Source organism: Dryas octopetala, chromosome 9 (genome assembly GCF_963921425.1).
Source record: "Dryas octopetala chromosome 9, drDryOcto1.1, whole genome shotgun sequence".
Lineage (NCBI taxonomy): Eukaryota > Viridiplantae > Streptophyta > Magnoliopsida > Rosales > Rosaceae > Dryas > Dryas octopetala.
Window position 1 is genome coordinate 9,121,296 of NC_141374.1, and position 15,777 is coordinate 9,137,072.

At 39.1% G+C, this 15,777-nt stretch overlaps 1 protein-coding gene across 4 annotated transcripts; it reads left to right on the forward strand.

Annotated features, from left to right (window-relative positions):
- The first annotated feature begins 835 nt into the window (after positions 1-835).
- G2484-1 (protein) lies at positions 836-15,606 on the forward strand. 4 transcript variants are annotated; one of them, XM_086256102.1, is made up of 18 exons: positions 836-1,008; positions 1,154-1,250; positions 3,796-6,119; positions 6,193-6,357; positions 6,490-7,023; positions 7,388-7,546; positions 8,428-8,810; positions 9,008-9,516; positions 9,871-9,923; positions 10,001-10,108; positions 10,178-11,988; positions 12,197-12,305; positions 12,567-12,747; positions 13,301-13,368; positions 13,505-13,617; positions 13,711-14,583; positions 15,005-15,101; positions 15,223-15,606. In XM_086256102.1, the coding sequence occupies exons 3-18, from the start codon at positions 3,806-3,808 to the stop codon at positions 15,237-15,239; spliced, it is 7,494 nt and encodes a 2,497-aa protein (XP_086112228.1). In that variant the 5' UTR covers positions 836-1,008; positions 1,154-1,250; positions 3,796-3,805; the 3' UTR covers positions 15,240-15,606. The 4 variants fall into 4 exon arrangements, with proteins under 4 accessions (XP_086112228.1, XP_086112232.1, XP_086112233.1 ...); XM_086256106.1 differs by having other exon boundaries at positions 10,193-11,988; XM_086256107.1 differs by having other exon boundaries at positions 7,388-7,462.
- The last annotated feature ends 171 nt before the right edge of the window (positions 15,607-15,777 follow it).

The window sequence follows — 15,777 nt, forward strand, 5'->3', positions numbered from 1 at the left end:
AATCTGAGGCACGATAATGAACAAAATTTTGTCTAATTAAAGTTGAATTAAGAGTGAATTGAGACAAACCTATAAGATTCATGTAAAACTTTTAAACATGAATTGTTCATTTTACCGCAAAAGGCACCTGACATTTTTTCCACAAAAATTTGGATGAAACCCACGGACAAACCCACATTAACCTATTTTTCAATATTTGATATCTTAATTTACTAAATTCTTAATTTCAAAGGGGAATTTGACGAACAAATTATAGTTGAGACTCGAGACTTGAGAGGGAAAAGAGGTATTAAGCCAAATTCTCCATATCATCCATGTGGGTCCACAAGTAATCCATATAGCACATATAGATAAAGTACTATGGACTTAACTACTTAAGTAAGTACTACAATACAAAATATATAGGTGGAACCGTGGAAGACGGTAATTATCACATGCATAGCCTTTTCGCCCCTTTCCTATGTACGAGAGTCATCACCTACTCTCACACAATCAACCGTCTCTAGACACGTGTCACTCTCTTTTGCATTCCTCAAAATCTACTCACCCATATGTTACAAACCTTCTCTCAAAGTCCCATCCTCACCGTTCGATCAGGATATCACTCAAAGTCCTGTCCTCAAATCTACGGTGCATGAGCTGCCTGTAACCAAAAATACCATGGCCGCGGGTAGTCTTCGTCAAACCGTATGTACTTTTGTCTAACGACTCATAGAAAGCCACGTGTCCGTCCCATCCTGTTTGTACCCGTCGGATCTTGGCCCATTTTCGAAATGCCCCACGTTTTTATATTTTCCATTTTGATTTTGATTTTTTCAACTTCGATTACCATCACACATTTTCTCTCTCTGAAAAACGAGGAGTTCGAGCGCAGAGAAAACAGCAAACAAAAAAAAAAAAAAGCCCTGAGTATCAGACACACTCTCTCGCTTTTTCACTCTCTTCGCCTGTAGCGCCGTCGATTTCGCCGGAACCCTAATTCGATCCGCCGGAAACTCGATTACTCCGGTAAGAATTTAATACCCGCAGCGCCTTTTCGTTTTCGTTGGTTAGGGTTTTCAATCTTCTTCGTCGATGTGTAGCAATTAATTAGGTGAGGGGTGACTGTGAGGGAGAGAGAGAGAGAGATTGACGCTTAGGGTTTGGCTTGCAGATGACCGTACGATTGGGGAGCAGCTGAGTGGTCTAACGGGCTGGATTTCGTCACCGGATGGAGGGAGGTAGCGTCTCTAGACTTCTTACTTCTTCTGGTACTGTTCATTTCCTCTATTTGGTTCTGCAAACTGTTAGGGTTTCTGTGTAAAATTAGGCCAAAGTTGTTCCTTGCTTTGCTTAGAAATGGTGAGTTTTAATTCAAAATTTGTGCTTTTTCCCCTTTTTGTACTTTGAGCTAATTAGAAATGCTGAAGCTTTATTCTTTAAATTAATGATAATAGCGTATTATTAAGTATATGTATTTGTTTCTGGTGGTGATGATGTTCTGTGTAATTTGATAGTTACGTATAGTTCTCAAGGGCATAATAAGTATAATGAAAAACATCCGAACATCTAGTTGCAAGTTTAGGACCCTTTTCCTCATTTGCAATTATTTGAGTTGCAGGATTACAAAAGCCGGTCATTCTTTCTAATCAATAGCTGCTGGATACACGGACACTTAATCTTGAATGTAGTTTTAGTTTTCTGCTATGTTACCTTTACTTAGTATGCTGTCTGATGTGCTTTAGAATCTTGGGAAAAGAAGTGCGAGAAATTTTGAAACTTATAGCATTTCTTGAGGTCAGTGAGTATGCATTTAGTTGTCACTGTTGTTGTTTTATAGCTTGGGATTCTTTCTAAACTTTTCATCATTCTTATTAGAATTAATTTTTTCATGATATCTTTGAGTTTACAATTGACAATCATTCCTGAAATGGAAATAGCATGTTAACATTTAGTCTTCTACAAGGGAACATTGTTTGGGCTTTTATGGAAGTAGTGATAGAAGAATTTCTTAAAAATATACTTTCAACTATCTGGTTAAGCGGAACTTTCATTTGGTTTTCCAATGGATAAACCAACCATAGTTTCTTAACATATTTAAAACTATTATAAAATTTTCTTGGATATTTAAGGATTAATTTTTTTTGTAAATGACATCGTCATCAATCCTTGACCTAAATATATGAAGAGGCAAGGCAACCCCTTCATATATAGGCAAGCCTTGAATTCAATAGATTGGCCTTCATTTAATGTTGGGCACCTTTGTTGTGGGAAAGATGCCGAAATGTATAAATATATGCCATCATTTTTTGTTGACATCTCACACCATGTTTGAAATGATTAAGGTATTTGTTTGTTTTGCATGGCCATTTTTATGTGATCCTTTCATCTTCAATACACTCAGTCTGGTTATAGCTCACAAAATCATGTGCATGTCATTTTTTTTTTTGGGGACATGTTGAAGTTCAGCATTTAAGTGTTGCATTAACTTGGCTGTATTTTGTTATCTTTGCCAAGTTAGTGGCATGGGATAGTGTTGGGAAACTGCCTGACTGATGTTAAGAGAAATTGTGAGTTTGAGCAAATTGGTGAGAAAGAGTTACTAGGCTCTATGGATGGCCTGGGCCGTGGGGATTAATCACCCGTTATATGGGAAAACCTGTAGGAGATTAGGGTTTTATTTTTTTCCCCTTAGTGATTTCTTTTTCACAATTTTAGTTGTTATAATGCTGTTGTTTAAAAATAATTTCATGGGTTCTGTTACTTAGGGTCTTACTAGGGAGATGCTAATGGAAACATGGTTTGATCGTGTCTAAATTGAATTTAGAGGAAAAAGTAAGAAGGGGATGGGAGAAAAAGAATTAGAAAAAGAAAGAGCACTCGAATCCCAAACACTGAGACAGAGTGTCAAGCTGTAAATTCCTATTTGGTTGCTAATCCGATGAGAAGAATTACAACCCTGGAGGCTTGAGAAAGCTTCAATTCCATCTCACGGCTTGCCTAACCTTCCTCTTGGGTTTTTTTTTTTTTAAAAATAATATAGGAAACATGATATTTTATTGAAAATGAAATACAAAAGGAGATAGATAGGCAGTCAGGAAGCTAATTATAAGAAAACTGAAAATCCAGCAGAACTCCTGCCCAATCTATAAGAATAACTCTAATAGAATGTCCCTAAAATGTTTAGACACTGCCTCCCAAAGAGAGGCAAGAAATCTAATTTTATCCTAAATAGAAGACATCTTCTCTGCCCTATCTTTAAAAATCCTTTTGTTCTTCTCCAACGACACAGTCCAAATAGAAGCCATCACTTCACAAAGCCAATGACCCTTTTGTTTGCCCCCACTCTGAAAAACACCTCTCTTGACAAGGAGTAACAGTTCTCTGTCCTATCGTTAAAAATCCTTTTGTTCTTCTCCAATGACACAGTCCAAATAGAAGCCATCACTTCACAAGCCAATGACCCTTTTGTTTGCCCCCACTCTGAAAAACACCTCTCTTGACAAGGAGTAACAGTGTCTTAGAACAACCTTTCTCCTGTTCATTTCTCAGGTTTCAAGTTGTAGGCATATATGATATTTTTGTTTGGCAATTGTTAATATTTCTTAAGAATGTGTGCCAAGCTATTTCAGTATTTTGTGATTGTTCTGCAAGCTGTTGGTTGTAAAGCTCGTAGATTTGGTCCACTAATTTCTACTTGTATTCTTGCACATATATTTTTGGCTCTCGTTATAGCATCTATTTTGGAAATTGGGACCATGATTTGTTTTGTATGTATACTCTTCTCTGATTGTTTTTTTTTTTTTTTTTGGGTAGGGATACACCCATGGATTATGATGACAATGATTTTCAAAGCCAGAATCTTCATTTAGCCGGTGAAGGGAGCACTAATTATCCTCCAGTTTTACGGCCATATGCTCTTCCCAAATTTGATTTTGATGACACCCTTCAGGGGCATTTGAGGTTTGATAGTTTGGTTGAAACTGAGGTTTTTCTTGGCATTGAGAGTAACGAAGCTAACCACTGGATTGAGGATTTCTCTCGTGGGAGTAGTGGAATAGAGTTCACTTCAAGTGCGGCAGAGTCTTGCTCTATATCAAGGCGCAACAATGTTTGGTCTGAGGCCACTTCCTCAGAATCCGTTGAAATGCTATTAAAATCTGTTGGGCAGGAAGAAATTATTCCCGCTCAGACTATCTTTGGGGAATCAGATGCCTGTAAGGAACTGCGTGTCTTAACAAAGCAGATGGAACCTAATTTGAAACACGATGATAACATTCTTTCTAAAATTGGGGATGTTACAGATCTACAGTCTACATTACTGCCAGGTGAGATTCCTGAAAATCTTTCTGGATTAGAGTATGTAGGAGTAGATCAGACTCGAGTTGAGGATGCTTCAAAAACTCAGGAAGTTAATTTATCAGTTGATGGAAATTCAAGCTACCTGGATCCAAATTCTGTCAGTGGAAAAGACAGCCTGCGTGTAAGTAAAGGGAGTCTGTTTACTGATGGGAAATGCAAAGATGTAAATCAGATGGAATTTGATAATTTGGTGGATGAACCTCAAGGTGAAAAAATGCAAGAAGATTCTTCTGCTTCAGTGATGCGAGCTGATAATATGATGGCCGATATGCAAAATAATATTATAAGCAGTGATGAGTTGAATAATAAAGATTTCCAACATAATATGAAGGATACCAGTGAAGAGAATCCAGATGGTCATGTGATAAGCACAGATGCTCAACGCACGAATGAAAAAGCAGTTGAAGAGGCCACCTGTCATTTGGAAACCCCTCATTGTTCAGCCTCTGAGGTGGATTCTGTGGAAGAAATAATTGCAAATGAAGATAGTGCCATTAATGTGCAGGAACCGTCAGATGTGATACTGCAAGGGGATTCTAACTTACATGCATTGGGCAGAAGCAATGACATGGAATGTCCCAGAGTTCTTGCTGAGACCAACAAATGCGAAGATGCGATCTTGTTTAAAGGCACGGATACTGGTGGTGGTCAATCTAAATCAAACACACATGACTTGTCACCAATGGTGTACAAAAGCGATTCTAGGTATGCAGTTGAGCCTAGCAACAGCAATGCTGGAATTTCTTCCAGTCTAGAACCTATACTAAAAGGGGATTCTGACTTGCATACAGTGGACAGATGCAGTGACAGGGAATGTCCTGGAGTTCCTGCTGAGACCAACAAATGTGAAGATATGGTCTTGTTAGACACAGATACTGGTGACAAATCTAAATTGAACACACATGAGTTATCACCAGTGGCCTACACAAGTGATACTGGGTATGCAGTTGAGATCAGCAACAGCCATGCTGGAATTTCTTCCAGTCTAGATCCTATTCTTGAAGGTGATTCTGACATACATACAGTGGACAGATGCAGTGACAGGGAATGTCTTGGAGATGCTGATGATACCAACAAATGTGAAGATATGGTCTTGTTAGACACAGATACTGGCGGTGATCAATCTAAATTGAGGACACATGAGTTATCACCAACGGCCCACGTAAGCAATACTAGGTATGCAGTTGAGATCTGCAACAGCAATGCTGGAATTTCTTCCAGTGTAGTTCCTACACTGAAGGTGGATTCTGAACTGAGCAACACCAAGGAGGATGCATTAGAAAGTGGTTTCCAACCAGATAGTGAGATTTTGGTCAGAAAGTCTGAGGCTTCTTTGTCAGTCAGTTTGGACAATGAGGTATTTAATGGTGAAAGTGATGAAAATAGGGAGGTTCATTCAAATTTGACTGCAACATGTTCTTCAGCTGGAATGCTTAGTCAACCACATGTGACTGGAGCTTCTGAAAGTCCTCATGATGCTAGTGGATTTTCTGGAGAGAGTTTAAATGCTGACAGCCATGTGTCCCTTTCTATCCTGGGGGAGTCTACACAAATATGTGATGAAAATAAAGTTTACAGAGAAGCTAATGTTCGTGATTGTAATCATGATCTTTCTAACAGTGAAAAGGATAGTACTGAATTGCTCAATGATTCTAATACTATGGATATTGGTGGATCTGTTGGTAAGGGCGTTGGGCCCTCATCATTTTGTGAAGGTGGCACAGAAGAAGAGTTGTGTGTTCCAGGATTAAAACACGATGCTGCTGTCAATGAATCAGGTAGGCTTTGAGAATTTGGATGGACAGAAGCGTTAACTCTATTGAATGCACTAACTTGGACTCTCTCTTGCAGTGGTTGGTGTTTCCTTGGAAAATCCTCATCTGGCTTCTTGTGCCACAATGGATGCTGTTCCCTTGTCTTCTGAGAGGGATGGTTCCTCATCACTTTGTGAAGGAAGCACAGAAAAAGAGTTGGTTGATCAAGAATTAAAACATGATGCTGCTGGAAATGAATCAGGTATGTCATGAACTTAAGGTTTGGGATGGACGGAAATGTCAAATATATCAACTTGGACTCTCTTTCTTGCAGCGGCTGGTATGCTGCTGTTAAATCTATTGAATGTACTAACTTGGACTCTCTTTCTTGCAGTGTCCAGTCTTCCCTTGGAAAATCCTAATCTGGCTTCTTTTGCTACAATGGATGTTGTTCCCTTGTCTGCTGGGCGTGGTGTAACCACAAATGTTGTTACTGGCTCAGAGCTTCAAGCAGCACCTTCTCCTGTTGTGGGATCACAGTGGGACAAGAAAGAGAAAACGGCATCTAAAATATCTGAACATGGAATTATTTCGGGTAAAGTGTCATCTCCTTTGGTAGAAACTGGACCAGGCCCTGTTTCTGGACCTGAAAAAGGTGCTTCGTGTGATACTGCTGGACAGTTGTTATGCAAGACTGTTGATCAGTCTCTGCCAATTTCAGATAGTTGCAATACAGAAAGCCAAAATGAACCTCGACCTGCAGTTGCTAATGAAGTTAGCAAGAGTAGCACAAATGAGATGGAAGTGTGTTCTGCTCAGTGTAACTCTTCAGTAAAAGAGGGTGATGGTGCTGAAGCTATTTTCTTTGGAAGGCATGATGGAGCAACCACAAAAGACAACTTTGAAAAGGCATCTGCAAATGTAACAGGTGATAAATTTTCATTTATCTGTCATGAGTTTCTCTTTCCTTTCACTTGAAACCATTTGGAGTTGAAACAATATAAGATCATTGCAATTTTTCTGTTTGATATGATAATCTTTGACATGTATAATATATTTAGTTTTACCTCCTTTGGGGTTGACAGTTCTCATTTATATGGGTTGCACTGCCCACCATCTTTCACACTTTTAAAGTAATATGTTCTCAACTTGTCACCCTGGTCTATTATATATATATATATATTAATGTTGTTTTTGTTGATTAGCAAAATTGTGAAATTTAATTTCTGTCATTACTATTTTCTCTTCATTTGTGATATTGATGTTTTAAAATGATTTCTCCTGTTATGCAGAGCCAATTAGGAATTGCGACATCAATTCCATACAGCCTGTGCCTTCACCATTGGTGGAAATGGGCAGCAGTACTGGTAAAAAAGCTCAGGAAGACAATGATACTACTGTAGTTTCTGGAGATAAAAATTGTTCAGAGGCTATTGTGTCAAACATTAGTAGTGAGTCATTTAACATGATTAATCTTGAACGACTTATTAAAAAACAAAAAGGATACATCTTGTATGGAATGATGATGAAAGCTTTGAGCTTTTCTATTTACATCAACCTTCGATTTTTCCTTCTTTGTCATACTGGAATGAGGCTATGCAGGTGGAATAGCTTTGAGCTTCATTTATGGTTTCTTGAGTAATTTTTTCTTTACTTGCTGGACCTACTCATGATTTTTTGGCTTTTGAGTGTTGATGGGATTGGAGTGTTAGAGTTGGATAAAGTGCATTGAACTTTTTTTTAATCTTTAATCTTTAGTAAGTTGAAAACTTAATTTTGAGGGTTTGTTTCTTTGGGCTTGAGGTGCTTTTTTAACAGCCTGTTTTTGATTTGGTAGGAGGTGAAGAAATTAGAAGAGAATTAAAAACTGAGCTGTTTGGATACAGTATTCAGAGGGGGTAGGGATAGAAAAGATATACAGTATATAAGCATGGAGAACACCTATTACATGAAAATTGTGATGCAGCCACTGTAGCAAACAGTTTCCATGGTCATAGTTGCACTATGCATTTATATTCTTGCTACCAACTAGTGCTTGCATTTTAGGGCATTTGGTATTAAGTATCATATGTGATAAAGCTTTATCATCGCTATTCTATTCCATTTATCATTTATGGGGTCACATGCAATTGTTTGGTCTCTGAAAATGTGAGTTCAAATAATCTTGCTCAGTAATTGTGTTTGAAATTTTGAACCATTAATCAGAATTCAGTTTTGGGATTGAAAAAATCTGTTACTTTGAGCGTCTGGGATATTGGAAAGATAGTCAATACCTTCTGTTGTTACTTCCAGGTTAGCTTGGTTTAACGGATCATTATACTTTGTTCCACAGGTGATGCTTTTAGAATTTGTGAAGGTTCTGTTTGTTCTGCTCCTTTGCCAGAATCTCATGCTAAGATTGTTGCACTAGAAAGCGGTCGAAGTTCGGCTGATCCCAACAAACTTTCTTGCGGTTCCCATAAGGATATTGGAACAATTGAGCTTTCTGATACTAAACATGAAAAAGGTGCTATCAAGGGGTCTACAAATCAGAACCTCCCAGTTTCCGAGGATGTTGATGGGGGTGGTGGCAATCGTTCTTCAAACCCCACAAATGGAAATGATGCCTCCAAGGACTGGAGAAATGGTAGTTCGAACATCAGTTTAATTGCAGATTTGCCTAAGGGGGATGCTGCCAACAGCTCGCAGCCCTTTCCTGCTATTCCAGCTCCCAAAGTATTATTTATGACCATATTTATTGCTCATGTTCATACTAAACTAATATTTTGTATCTTTGATATTTTGTGTCTCTCTTAACATATGCATTTATTTTGGAGGATTGTGGAATTCTTCCTATAGTTATATGCCTGCTGATTTTTTGTGTGCTGCCACTATCAACAGTTCAAAATTCTTATTTAGATTTGTTTTTGAAGATTGCAGAGAGGTCTCAAACATATTCTGGCTTAGGCCAGATGGATTCAAAGATCTCACAAGATGTCTCTCATGGGAGTCCACAAGTATCTGATGGAGGGATTGTATCTGAGGTAGGGATTGCACACAGTGGTACTAAAGCTACTCCTGAACGGAAGCCAAGGCGAGCATCCAGCAAGGCAACGGGCAAAGGAAGTGCAACTGGAAAAGGAAGTGCTAAGAAGGGAACTGTGAAAGCAACAACTCCTATGAGACAATCACAAAGGGGGGATAAATTGAGTAGTGTGTCCCTGGGCCAGTCTGGAATCTTCCAGCTTGTGCAACTAAATGAGACACAGCCCTATGGGCATGTGGATAGTAGCACAAAACCTTATTCTATTCTTACTGCTTCAACATCTAGTCTGCCGGATCTGAATACTTCTGCTCCACCATCTGTTTTATTTCAACAGCCTTTCACAGACTTGCAGCAAGTGCAACTACGTGCTCAGATCTTTGTTTATGGAGCTTTGATGTGAGTTCTGTTGCTTATTTTATGTTTTTACTAATGTTTTTTTGGGCTTTATCTACAAAATTTATTAAAAATGATGAAATCCTTAAATTGAACAATGGCATAAACCAAGTGAATGTGAAATATGCAAGAGGCTTTTGAGACTGTACTAAGGAGACTACTGAATCTCTTTAAATTTTTATCTTAATTAGGAATCTGTTTAAATTACGAGATCGTTGCATATATTACCAAATGTAGAAATTGCATTGGAGTGACTGTCCTATATTTTACTCAAAAGAAATAAAAGTTGCACTTCTGAGAACACTAAATGAATATGTTTTTTCTTTTTGTTCCTTGTTTTTTTGCTTTTTTCTGCAGTCAAGGAATAGCACCTGAAGAAGCTTATATGGTATCAGCATTTGGGGGACCTGGTAAGTTTTTGTTGTGTATTTATATCTCTTTGCAGTCATCACAAATGTATAGTAACTTATTTAATTTATTTTCTTAGATGGGGGAAGGAGCATCTGGGATAATGCCTGGCGTGCATGCATAGAGAGGCTACACAGTCAAAAATCCATTCCTATTACTCCAGAAACCCCTTCACTGTCACGTTCTGGTACTTCTTTTTGAATTTTGAGCTGTTTGATTCTCGCTTAATTTGATATAGTGTGTAACTATGTTTCAGAACTGAGAATTACAGGTGCTAGGGCTCCTGATCAAGTAATTAAACAAAGTGCATTCCAGGGTAAAGGTATTTCCTCACCTGTTGGTCGAGCTAGCAACAAGGGTACTGCACCAACAGCGAGCCCCATGATACCTATTTCATCACCGCTTTGGAGTATTCCTACCCCTGCTTGTGAGGCCCTGCAATATAGTGTGATCCCGAGAGGTGCTGTTATGGATTATCAGCAGGCACTTGCTCCATTGCATCCTTTCCAAACACCACCTGCAAGGAACCTTGTTGGACATAATACGTCATGGATGACTCAGGCCTCCTTCCGGAGTCCCTGGGTTGCTTCTCCACAGTCTTCTGCAGCTGAAGCCACTACTCGTTTTTCAGCATTTCCTAGTACAGAAGCAGTGCAGTTGACTGCTGTAAAAGAAACATCTTCGCCACAATTGTCTACTATAAAGAATGTTCCCTCTGGTCCTGCTGGTCAAACTGGAGGTCCAACCAGTGTTTTTGCAGGGGCTTCTCCACTGCTTGACTCAAAGCAGGTGTCAGCATCACCTGGCCAGCATTCTGCTGATCCTAAGCCTAGAAAAAGAAAAAAGATTCCAGCTTCTGAGGAACTTGGTCAGATTACTTTGCAACCTCAATCTCAACCTGAGTCAGCTTTAACACTGGCTGTTACTAGTAGTCTGTCCACTTCTGTTGCCATCACAACCCCAAGTACCACTGTGTCTAAGGCCATGCCAGAGAAGTTGGTTATGTCTGTATCTCCTAGGTCTTCTTCTGATCGCCTCAAAAACGCAGATCTGGATTTGGAGCAGAGAGCAACTTTATCAGAGGAGACACTTAGTAAAGTTAAGGAGGCTAGGCAAAAGGCAGAGGAAGCTGCTGCTCTTGCTGCTGCAGCTGTTAGTCACAGCCAAGAAATATGGAATCAGTTGGATAAGCAAAAAGATTCTAGATTAATTTCAGATGCTGAAGCTAAGTTAGCTTCTGCTGCTGTTGCTGTAGCTGCTGCCGCTGCTGTTGCAAAGGCAGCGGCTGCAGCTGCCAATGTTGCATCAAATGCTGCATTGCAAGCAAAACTGATGGCTGATGAAGCCTTGGCGTTGTATAATTACGGGAATCTGAGCCAAAGTATGAGACCTTTAAGTAATGATAGGGTTAATGCATTGGGAGTGGCTAGTCCTGTATCCATTTTAAGGGGTGAGGATGGAACACACAGTTCAAGTTCGATTCTTATTGCTGCTAGGGAGACTGCTAGGAGGAGGGTTGAAGCTGCATCTGCAGCCTCAAAGCGAGCTGAAAATATGGATGCCATTGTAAAAGCTGCTGAGCTTGCAGCAGAAGCTGTATCACAAGCTGGAACAATTGTTGCTATGGGCGACCCTTTGCCATTGAGTGAGTTAGTAAAAGCTGGTCCAGAGGGTTATTGGAAAGTATTGCAAGTATCTTCTGAGATGGTTGTGAAATCAAATGACATAAGAGAACAATCAAATTTAGGTACTGTTGGAGAAGATGCTGATACTTCTGCTGGGCTTTCAAAAGGTAGACAATCAGATAAGAAAGAAACACTGACCACTGCACATGAGAAGTCTCCTATTTCAAGAGAGGTAAATAAGGAGTCAATGGAGGACCATTTGAGATTGGTAGATGGAATCACGGGGTTGGATAAAGTCAGTGAAATAGGGTCAAGCGGACCAAAAGGGAACCAAGTTTCTGAGATTGGATCAAAGTCTACTTTGGTCACTGTTGAGAATGATTTTGCAAAGGCAGCTCAAGCGTCCCAAGAAAGTATTATCAAGGAGGGTTCTCAAGTAGAGGTATGAAGCTGAAGTGTGACCTGAAATGTTTTTACTTTATGTAGTTGATTTTTTTAATATGGAATTAGCTTTTTTCTTTGCCTTTGTTGTTGCCGTTCACTGGGCCTGCTTGCGTGCAGTCATATGCTCATTGACTAATTTTTTGTGAAGCCTGGCATCACTATGTATTGTATGGGTTTTAATACATCATTCACTTGTTTCTTTGTAGGTTTTCAAAGATGGCGGTGGATTTGGAGCAGCCTGGTTCAGAGCTAATGTATTGAGTTTGCAGGACAGTAAAGCTTGTGTATGTTACACTGATCTTCAGTCAGATGAAGGTATACCTCCTCGTTGCCGTTAGAATGCCTTTGCCTCATGTTGGTTTTACCCCTATTATCTGAAGTGATACATTCCTGATGACTGCCTAGCATTAGGTTTTGGTTTAGTTGTATCCGAACTTGTATGTGTTATACTTGCATGGGCACCTTGCTAATCATACACTTCATGACTAGAGGTCGCTTTTGTTCTTAAGAAAATATAATGCCTATTACAGGTGCATGTCATTTGCTTAATGTATCTTTGATTTCTCATGTGTATAGGCTCAGAGAAACTACAGGAATGGGTGGCACTTGAAGGCGAAGAAGATAAGCCACCTAAAATACGCATTGCCCGCCCTGTTACCGCCTTGGGCTATGAAGGAACAAGGAAAAGGCGCAGAGCAGCGATGGCAGATTATACTTGGTCTGTTGGAGATAAAGTCGATGCGTTGATACAAGACAGGTAACCTTTTTATGTTTCTGCAGCGTACTAGTCATAAGCCTATAATTATTAGCAATGGACGAGAGAAACTACGATTTAAAAAATTTTAAAAAGGTAATTATTTTTCGTTTAGAATTTTTCCAGGGAGAAATAGTGGAGGAAGATAAATATGACTATTTCTTGCAATTGTCTTAAGCATGCACAAAAAGTTAAAAATTTTGTGAGTGATTTCCAAGATTAGTAGATGAGTTTTGTTTTGCAATTCTCCATCATTAGGAATTTAGGAGGAAATACTTCCCTTCTCCCTTATATTGCTCCGTATATGTCTTCACTATCGCAAGCATACCTTGTCTTGGGTGTTAGAGCAACTTCATAGAGTTGGTATATGAGATTTCGTTACACTTTGGTGATTTTGCACATGCATCAGGCCTTCCTATTCCACTTGCAGCAACTTTGATATTGATACTGTTCTTCCATCTGGTTTCCACTTTGACCGTGGAGTCTTCATTAGTTTCTTAGCTATTGGTATTCGGAATAATTAACTCATCTAATGCCTGTTGAATTATATTTTTAGCTGGTGGGAAGGAGTTGTCACTGAAAAGAACAAGAAAGATGAAACTATATTAACAGTCCACTTTCCAGGTGTGTATGATTTTTCCTTTTCTTTTGGGTTGGGGGGATGCTTTCATTATGACCCCAATATCTAAAAGCTTCCTATTGTATTATGTTGAAGTTGCTGTATGGTAATGTACAATTCTCTGGTTATTAATTCTTACAGCTCAAGGGGAAACGTCAGTTGTTAAAGCTTGGCATCTTCGGCCTTCTCTCATTTGGAAGGATGGGGAATGGGTTGAATGGTCCGGTGTGCGAAACGACTGCTCTTCCCATGAGGTATATGAGCTCATGCTTGATTTTTTTCTGATTGTTAAAACTTGTCAGTTGATTTTGTTTCATTTTTTATTTAAGTGCAAATTTTGTGTTCAGGGTGATATGCCGCAGGAAAAGCGACTGAAGTTGGGCAGTCCTGCAGTTGAAGGCAAAGGGAAGGATAAGACATCAAAAAGCATTGATGTTGTTGGGTCAGGGAAACCTGAAGAGCCAAGTTTACTGGATTTATCTGCAAATGAGAAGGTATTTAATATGGGTAAGAATACCAGAACTGAAAATAAGCCTGACGCAGCCAGAACATTTCGGACAGGGTTGCAGAAGGAAGGATCAAGGGTGGTTTTTGGTATTCCCAAGCCTGGAAAGAAGAGGAAATTTATGGAAGTTAGCAAACATTATGTGACAAATCAGAGTGTGAAGACTAATGAAGCTAATGATTCAGTGAAGTTTGCAAAATACTTGATGCCTCAAGGATCAGGTCCCCGTGGATTGAAAAACACATCTAAAGTTGATGCAAAGGAAAAACGATTGGCTGAAACCAAGCTCAAGGGTCTTAAACCTGGAAAACAGCGAAGTATGCCAGGTAAAACTGCTTCACAGGACAACCATTTAACAGATGCAGTCTCTGCTCCTGATGGCCACAGTGAAATGGAACATACAGGAAAGATTCAAGATTCTGTAAGCCATGTTGAGGGTATATCTGGAAAGCATAATCTATTGGAAACTGAATCAATTTATAGAACTGAAGGGACATCACAGGGCCCAATTGTGTTTTCTTCACTAGCTCCTTCATCTAAGAAAGTTTCCACTTCAACTGCTAAATCTGAACGAGCAAATAAAGGAAAACTTGCACCGGCTGGTGGAAGGCTGGGTAAAATTGAGGAGAAAGCTAATAGTGGTAATCCTACAAGATCAACTTCTGAAGTTGTTGAGCCTCGTAGATCAAATCGCAGAATTCAGCCAACATCAAGAGTAAGTATTTGGATATATTGTTGCCTTGTTTGTTTTGCGTATAGACATTCTTCTTTATTCTTTTGATACAATCATATGCGCTAAATTGTTGCATTCAGTCTTTGATCTGATTTGTCTCAATCTATTGGTGTTTAGCTTGGTTCTCCACTAGTGAACTGGGCGATGTGACAATGGAACTTGTACAAGGTGTTTTTGGGAAATTGTGATAAAGATTTTTGAAATTATATATCCCAATGTATGGAAAATTGTAGTTGAACTTTTCGCAGAAAAATATTCTTGCAACTACGTAATTCTTGATTCGATGGTATCCTCATATGCTGTTAGCTCTCTTTCTTGTCTGGCATGCAATGTAAACATTCTCTTTTCCTATTCCCTTAAATTTGAAGCCTGATGTTGATGTTGTTGACATTGCTGGCCACAGCTATTAGAAGGACTGCAAAGCTCATTGACCATCTCAAAGATTCCGTCCTTTTCACATGACAAGGGTCACAGAAGTCAGAACAAGAATGCCTCTCGAGGTTTAAATATTATACCCAGAGTTTTTATTTTTTTGGGGGGGTTCTTTTGCAGCACATCTTTCTTGTTTTTGTGAATATAATTTGGCTATATTGAATTCATCTGACTATTAGATTGTGACAGGGAATAACCATGGTTGAGAATAGAGAAGCTCTCTCGCAATGATGAGTTCCAGTTCGAGGAACGTCAGTTATTGGAGAGCCAGGCGAACGGCATAGCCAGCATAGTTTGTGTATATTTATCATCATAGAGGATAAAGCGTAGGGACGGAAATTCTTGCTTCCTTGGTTTGAGTCGGTCATAAAAATGTAGTCGGTAGATGTTCATAGTGATTTTAGTTTTTGTTTCACAATTTATGGTTTGCCTAGGTCTCTCGACCGGATAGGTTGTATATGGAAATTCTCCATGTAGTTTGACTTGTAATTCAGGGAAAGGCTTTCAGATGATTAATCATATGACCTGATGCTGTTTCATCCATTTTGATATTAATATACTATGTTCTCTCTCGTCACTGACTACCCCCATAATCATAGGGTGGTGGGTATCATCTGGTTTGCATAATTACTTTTCAATGGCTACGATCCAATCTGTCATTAAAAAAAATCCAATAGTCTGAGTTGTGTAAGAAATGATGACCGAACTTATGCTTATTACTATTACATTCATGAAGAGATTGCT